This window comes from Macadamia integrifolia, chromosome 14 (genome assembly GCF_013358625.1).
Source record: "Macadamia integrifolia cultivar HAES 741 chromosome 14, SCU_Mint_v3, whole genome shotgun sequence".
Lineage (NCBI taxonomy): Eukaryota > Viridiplantae > Streptophyta > Magnoliopsida > Proteales > Proteaceae > Macadamia > Macadamia integrifolia.
In genome coordinates, this window is record NC_056570.1 from 22,906,389 (window position 1) to 22,914,675 (window position 8,287).

Genomic DNA, 8,287 nt, shown 5'->3' on the forward strand with positions numbered 1-8,287 from the left:
TTGTGGTGATCAAATTCCGGTGGCTACTTTCGAGAAACATAAACCAAACATGGCATTTTATTTCCTTCAGTATCACGAACACCATTTTGTCCAAGAAATATCTGTTGCACAAGTCATATGTTGAGAAACAAAGGAACCAGTACGGATCCCAACTACTTTAGCATTTTCTTGTCCTTAAATGTAGTTTAGTTTTGGAAAAAAAAGATGCTTTATAAGCAGACATTTTAAAGATAACGCATTTTGTGTATAAATGCACTACAAGGACAGAAACATGTTTATCAAACATTATACATATTGGATCCCCCGTCCAAGCACAAAAATCATGACGAAATGATACTAAGCTAGACAACATTCTTATGAAGAATACGTTCTAGGTTAACTATGGTATTTTAACACATATCAACCAACTAGAAAGGCATGCTCTTAACAACTCTCCTGCTATTAATGGTACTCAGATCATGCTATTGTAAATAGAATAGCACCTTAGTTGGATGATCCAATATATTGGTCCCTGGCCATGGTGTTTCATCTTGCATAGTCCAACCCTCTTTGGGAACCTTTTGTGCCATGAAAACTGACCCATTTATCTGAACCTTGAATTCTTCATATTCCCTCAATATCATACATAACCAAAATTTTAGTCTTTATTTCACTAAAAAAGAAAAGTGGTCGAATGTTAACACATAATTGTCTAAGGAGGTGAAAGAGAACCCCTTGAAGCCAATTGTCACTACAACATGAGGCTGAAACAAAAGAATCTTTGTGGCTTCCTTCAACTTCATTTCTAAGTTCCAAATTAAGAAAGGGATCATGATGAATTGAATTGACATTAGGAAAACCTCATTTAGTAAAATTAAAATAAATAACTACCAATGCTAAGTATATATTTTAAAATAGAGAACTCATAATTACAAATGTTTTCAGAAAAGATTTAGATTTGTTTTCTGTATTCTTTCTTTCATTCTTAATACATATACTTTGTTGACCTTAAGCAAAAAAAAAAAAATTTTTTTGAAAAAAGAAACACCTCCAAAGAAATAAAGACTAGTTGTGTGGTCTACAATGAGAACTTCAGCCATGCCATCATCAAAAGCTTAAAAGGTTATATAGTTTAAACATTGGATTTAAAAATAAAAAATTAAAATAAAAAAAAAAGAAGAAGAAGAAGAAGAAGAAGCAATTAACATAAGGCTGACCTTGAGAACTATTGTTTAATTTTGAGTGTAGTCTGAAATGAATCGCCTCAATCCCCTGTAGGTCAAATGAATCTTCGATCACAATTATTGCACGTCAATATCATTTAGGTCACCTATAGAAATTGTATGAAAATGCTCCATAGATGATGGTTGGATAACAAGTAGCTCTTCTAATACTTGATGCATAGTTGGACGAGATTGTGGGTGACTACGTAAACATGCAAGTGCAATTCTCACAACAGAAATCACTTCCTTCGCCACCTTGGGATCTGATGGAAAGGTGAGGCATGGGTCTAACATATTCCTTAACAACATCTTTTGGCCAACTAGTGTCGTTAAAGATGAGATAAGCTCCCCTGGATGCCTTCCCATAATTGTTTCTAGTGTTAGTACCCCAAAACTATATACATCACACTTCTCAGTTATAACCATAGTATAGGCAAGCTCTACAAGGGAAGAAAGAAAAAGGCTTAGTGAAAGTGTATAAATAAGACAACAAATAAGTTTTAAAATAGAAGCAAGAAAATATAATATATTTAAAATGATGGATATGGCAGAGAAATGTATGAACTCATAGGTGTCAATTTTAAAGCTCAAATTCAAATTTTTACCCTCTGTCCATGCATATCTCAATAATCCATACCACCCCCTCTACGTCATTTCTATGATCGTGAATATTTTAATGCTTGATTTATCCACTGGAAAACTCCTTGAGGTTAAGCTTCACATATGAACAAGAGAACTTGGGGTCTACCTCTCCCCAAAAATTTGTTGTCCCATTCAATAGGAAACTTGGCTAAAAAATAGTAGTTGATGTAAATAAATTATTCTATGGTTTTGGAGGAAACTTGTGGCCTATACTTCTTCATTACTAGTGAGTATTGTGGTTTTGACTTTAGTAACCCTATCTATACATGTTTTGTACAGGTAAAACATTGTTTATTTACTACTCAAATATTGTTTATTTACTACTCAAATTAGCAGATAAATTTTATCATTTCCAAATAGGAGTGGGGGGGAACCTAATCCACTTGTCCACAAACATTATATCCCCATTTGACATGCCATATGGTAGGAATATGGTCTTCTCGAATAAGTCTCTAGATGGGGCCACCTAGAAATTCTGGTCCTTTCAGCCAGTGCTAAAAATTTTATGGATATATTGTCTACATCACCGTCTACTCCTATTGTAACTTAACTTATATATCTTTAACCTGTCAAATGTAAAGCATAGCAAAATGATATATCAATTTTAGCAAGCTTGGTGTAATGGTAGAAAATAAAGAGTAAACATTAAATGCACGTTCGGCCAATAATGTAGAGATCCACAAAGTAGAGATTACTAAGAATTCTACATAAAGACTCCCACAAACCCCCCCCCCCCAAAAAAAAAAATTAAAAATCCGAGTGGTTGTTTTTATCTCTGTAGATAAGGCTGCCTTCTACCAGACTCACCAAATGTGTTTTCATTTTTTGGCACTTTGTTTAAATAAATTTAAAATTAAGGGTGGCCTAAAGTACATATGGTGCTCCAACCATATGTACTTTGTCTTGATTAATAAAATTCTATAGGGTTTGTCTCGACTCCTATTACTTTGGGCACTCAAAAAGAATTTTAGTTATTGTAACTTTTTTCTAATTCAATAGGAAAGCGTAGTTGTGCTAGGGATACCTATTTTCTATATAATAAATAACTTACCACAAGATAATAAAGTAACTTACAGATGAAAATAATTTACTCCAAATGAGTAATTTCAGTATTCTATTTTCCCCCTCCACTTCAAAATTCTGAAATTCCTTTAGTTAATTTACAAAAATGTTTTGCCCAGTTTATCTATGGCCACCAAGAAATTCAAGGGGATATAAGCAATTTACAATATTCTTTAGTTTCTTTATAAAATGACTCAATTAAGTAAAATGTTTTAGCTTAAGTAAAAAATAAAAAATCTAAAGGGTATTTACAGATGGAAAATTTAAGAATTTATTATGTAACATATAAATGTCATAACAATAGGACATGGGAACATTCATCCTACTATTTAAAACGATTATTTTTTTTTAATCAAAGTTTTGATGATTGTGTACTAAATCTTTCAAAGTTCGGATAACATATTTTTTTCCCAAAATTATTCCAAAATATAATAATTCTACTCCATTTAGACGATAAGATAAGGTAACGAATACTTCAACGGCCCAATCTAGCAAAAATGTCATAGGTTTTAAATACTAAACTGAATAAAGAAATCTTAAAAATTAATAATAACATAGTGTTTAGTAGGGACAAATTTACATACCTGGAGCAATATACCCTTGAGTTCCTTTAAGTGACGTCCAATTAGATGAGTCTTGCTTTAATAGTCTTGCAATGCCAAAATCAGATACCCGAGCCTCAAGTTCCAAGTCTAGCAATATATTTTTGCTTGAAATATCTCGATGAATTATTGGTGGAATACAATCATTATGCAAGTAAGACAAAGCATTGGCCACACTTTTGATGATATTTACTCTTTTCAACCAATCCAACTCCATAGCCTCAACTTGATTGCTCAAGATGCGTGCTAAGCTGCCTTTTTCCATGTACTCATAAATAAGAAACATGCATAGTGGATGGGAGCAAAACCCATAAAGTTTGACAATGTTCCGATGCCTTATTTCTGTTAGTATACGTATCTCATTCCCAAAGGTTTCATCATTAACTATAATTGTCTCACCTTCCAATGGATGGAACTTCTTCAAAGCTACAACATGGCCAGTAGGTAGCACTGCTCTATAAACATTCCCAAAAGTTCCAGTTCCGATGCAATATTTGGAATCAAAATTCTCTGTTACTTGAATAATATCCTCATAAGCAATCTGGCCATCGAAATTCCATATTGAAAATATATTGCCATGATTTCTTGTTGTTGCTTCTATATTTCCTTTTTTTGCTTTTTTGTGCAAGAGGTAGAAAACACCGATAATTGCAAGTGCTAGGAATACAATTCCTATCAAAGAAGCAAAGATGGATATGAGGACCTTATGTCCATTTTTCTTCAATCCCTTACTTCTACGAGATTGATTGCAGGGAAGTAGACCTTGAAGGTCACCACATAACCCTTTATTGTTTCTAAACGCTTGTGGCGAAGAAGCATTTCTAAAAACCCTATTGTTAGGAACAACACCCTCTAACTCATTGTCGGATAGATCAAGAGATACTAAGCTAACCATATTTTCAAGAGAAAAAGGTATTGAGCCTGTGATCATATTATGGGATAGTTCAAAATTTCCAGCATCATCAAATTCCCAAGCTCAGGTGGTATCGATCCACTAATTGAGTTATGACTAAGGTCCAATTGAACTTGTAGGGATACAAGATCACCAATTTGAGATGGAATGCTTCCATTCAATGAATTATAGCTCAAATTTAATGACAACAATTTGGAGCATTGACCAAGTTGTGTCGGGATTGATCCAATCAAGCAATTTGCCGATAGATCTAGATGGTCCAAATTGATTAACTTGCCGATTTCAACTGGTACACGCCCTGAAATCTGGTTGTCATTTAAATACAAAAGGAGCAATGTAGATAAGTTACCAAGTTCCCTTGGTATTTCTCCAGCAAGTTGGTTGGAAGAAAGATCAAGTTCTCCAAGTTGAGTTAACTGACCAACCTCAAGTGGTATCTTCCCACTAATATTATTTCCAGAAATCTTCAGAACGGACAAATTCTTACATTTTCCCCACTTTGGTGACAATTCTCCGTATAGTCTGTTGTGACTTATATCAATGTAATGAAGATGTGGATGTACACCAAAATTGTCAGTTATATTTCCTACTAATCGGTTGTTGTCGAGTCGAACTCTCATTAAACTTGTGCAATTTCTAAAGTCAGGAATAGGACCCATGAGATTATTGTTAGAAACTAAAAATTGTTGAAGTGATCGCTCATGGCATATTTGTTGCGGTAAGCTTCCAGATAAGATGTTGTCGAACAATGCAAATTTTACAATAGATGCTTGGCTACCAAAGTCTTGAGGTATTGCACCAGATAATTGATTCGAACTCAAATAGAGGAACTCTAGTCTAGTTAAATTAGACAGAGAATGAGGGATTGGACCATTGAGGTTGTTGAAAGATAGCTCCAAGTCAATCAGATTTTTCATATCTCCAATTTCAGAAGGCACAGGACCAGATAATTGATTGTCGTACAAATGGAGGCTCTTCAGTCTAGTTAAATTAGCCAGAGAATAAGGGATTGGACCACTGAGGTTGTTTTGTTGTAATGCCAAGACAACCAGATTTTTCATATCTCCAATTTCAGAAGGCATTGGACCAGATAATTGATTGCCATGCAAATAGAGGGTCTCTAGTCTAGTTAAATTAGACAGAAAATGAGGGATGGGACCATTGAGGTTGTTGTGATATAGTGCCAACTGAACCAGATTTTTCATATCTCCGATTTCAGAAGGCATTGGACCAGATAATTGATTCGAAAACAAAGAGAGGGTCTCTAGTCTACTTAAATTAGACAGAGAATGAGGGATTCGACCACTGAGTTTGTTTGCAGATAGGTCCAACACAACCAAATTTTCTAGATTTCCCATTGCATAAGGTATTGGACCACTGAGTTCATTGGTATGCAAGTATAGAAAGTGAAGGTTGCTTAAATTAGCCAGGACATGGGGGATCATACCAGTGAATTTATTCGAACCTATTGCCAACTCAACCAGATTTTTCATATTCCCTATTTCTAAAGGAATTGTGCCACTGATTTCATTGCCATAGAGGTCTAAGAAGTGTAAGCTGCTTAAATTACTTAAGGGGGGCAGAACGCTGGAAAGATAATTATTGGAGAGATCAAGGAGGATGAGTTTGGAGAGGCTACCAATATGCACTGGTATGGGTCCTGTGAGTCCATTGGCACTGAGATTGAGACGAAGGAGATTGGGAAAAGAAGAGAAGGTGAAGTTGTGAAGCGTACCTTGCAGCTCCAGTCCTGGAAGGCTAATCTCAACCACGCTGGTTCGGGCTTTGTTACAAGTTATACCAAACCAGTTGCAGCAGGGGATTGGTGCTGAGGATGATGATGTAAGCTTCCAAGATCGGAGAGCAGGGACAGAGTAGTTTTGGAGAGTGGCTTTCCATTTGAGTAGAGCCTCTGTTTCACTTGATGACGACTGAGAGGAAGAGACCCCTAATCCACTACCAAACGCAGAGGAAGTACTGAGGAATAAGATGATAAGGCAAAGATAGAAAAACGACATGAATGGAGTCGGAGAAGTAGTGGGAGAAGAACGGGTGGATGAGTAGTAAGCCATGGGTTCGGTACTGTATGTATGTTGTTTGCAGTGAGTTAATCAATCATACATTTGATTTTTGTACAGATAAATTATGCTGTCATCTTGATTGCTAATTTATAGAGAAGCGTTCATAGAGAGTGATGTCGTCCATCAATCTTACTATACGCTTTTTCCACATTTGATTTTTGTACAGATAAATAAATAAATAAATAAATTTGAGATAGACCCACACGGTTTTGTTTTTCCAAAGGAAAGCAATTCACTTTTTGGAAATTTGAAACGAAGGTGTCGGTGTTCCCGCACACTCTCGCATTTCTGTTTACGTAGTACAGCTAAGTTTTACCAAAAGGAAAAAAAAAAAGTACAGCTAAGAAATCCAACGGTTATTAGTGAACGTAAGCGTTGGTAGACTTCACTGTAGCCCGTAGCGTTGCAAAAGGGCTGAACGTGAAAAACGTGAACCCCGCGGGACGGGTTTGTAAAAAGTGGGGTTGTGAGAGAACAACATACATACAAAACCAAGAGGTGGTGGTTGTGAAGCGTTCATAAACTGTGTGGGACCTTTGGTTAACAGTTGATGTCGTCCATTTCTGTTTACCAAAAAAAAAAAAAAGTACAGCTCAGAAATCAGTAAGATGTGTAGGCAGGGTATAAGGAGATAAGTACAAAGCAAAAAAAAGTTCTGATTAGAACGAAGACCCAACCTTGATCGGAGGAGAAGAATCATAGTCACAATCATACTCCCCACATTGCTGCAAGATTTGCATCCAGGTGTATCCAACGGGCAACATGTCGATGTTTTTCTATTTTATTATTCTAATTTTACAAGGATAAATGTGGTAATGGGCAAACTTATTCTAGTTCATACCAAGAAAATCACATTAGAGAAAAGTCTCTTTTCCAGATTTTTTTTTTTTCTTCCAAAGGTGTCTATTACGGGCCATACGGGCGCCCAAGAGAGCCACACACTTCTTGTAATCCAGGAAGAGAACATATTGGGCTAATAGAGGCTTCTTTTCTAGATGATGCTGGTGAACTTGATCCACTGACCAAGCCTAGCCTCTGTGCAATCTCCAACATGGTTTTAAAGCTCAAGACTTTTGGATTGATTAATTTTATCCCTTTTCTGTAAAATATTTATTTTTATCAGTTTTTTACCCTTGGGATGTACCAATGGATCAGTATCGGATAGGTCTTGACCGATACCCAATCTGGGCGATTTTGTCGATTCCGATTTATTTTTGGAACTATGCTCTCCGATCCAGTGAAGCACACTTTCACAGATCCAAAATCACTAATTAAACGATAAGAAAGCAACAAAACCACAAGGGTGAATGGGCATTTAGATCGCATATAGTAATATTCTTACAAAACCATAGATTTTATTATGCATTTTAATTTTTATTTTCTCCTATAATTAAAAATAGCTAAATTTTGTAGAAAAAAGTAACCTTAGGATGGGATAGCTTCCAAAGGTATGACAATTGTTTATTTTATAAATGTGGGCCTCACCATTATACATTTCCCATCTTTCCTTTCTTTTTCTTTCCACTAACTTTACTATCCTACCCATTTTCTTCTTTGAAACAAACAGGGTTTGGTGATTGCTTAACTTTTCTCATATCTCAATATTATCTTTTGTTCTTTTCCGCAATACCCAATTGATGAAGACCCAAGTCAAGAAGTAAATGACAGGGTAGCTTCCAAAGGTATGTTTTTACCAAAAATAAAAAATAAAAAATCCAAAGGTATGATAATTCGAAGAACAGAAAAGATCACATATTTATTCATCTAGAAACCGTAATGACCGGG

At 35.5% G+C, this 8,287-nt stretch overlaps 2 protein-coding genes across 3 annotated transcripts; both read right to left on the reverse strand.

Moving 5' to 3' along the window:
• Window positions 1-4: 4 nt before the first annotated feature.
• Window positions 5-4,427, reverse strand: LOC122062043 (MDIS1-interacting receptor like kinase 2-like). Of its 2 annotated transcripts, XR_006134788.1 has the most exons (3): window positions 3,491-4,427; window positions 1,197-1,642; window positions 5-101 (listed from the first exon to the last, which is right to left on the reverse strand). XR_006134788.1 is itself a non-coding variant. In XM_042625677.1 (2 exons), the coding sequence occupies exons 1-2, from the start codon at window positions 4,401-4,403 to the stop codon at window positions 1,281-1,283; spliced, it is 1,275 nt and encodes a 424-aa protein (XP_042481611.1). In that variant the 5' UTR covers window positions 4,404-4,427; the 3' UTR covers window positions 799-1,280. The 2 variants fall into 2 exon arrangements, 1 of the variants encoding a protein (XP_042481611.1); XM_042625677.1 differs by lacking the exon at window positions 5-101 and having other exon boundaries at window positions 799-1,642.
• An 8-nt stretch (window positions 4,428-4,435) lies between these two features.
• On the reverse strand, window positions 4,436-6,493 carry LOC122060735 (probable leucine-rich repeat receptor-like protein kinase At1g35710). The gene has a single exon (XM_042623840.1). The coding sequence runs from the start codon at window positions 6,491-6,493 to the stop codon at window positions 4,436-4,438; it is 2,058 nt and encodes a 685-aa protein (XP_042479774.1).
• Between the last annotated feature and the right edge of the window lie 1,794 nt (window positions 6,494-8,287).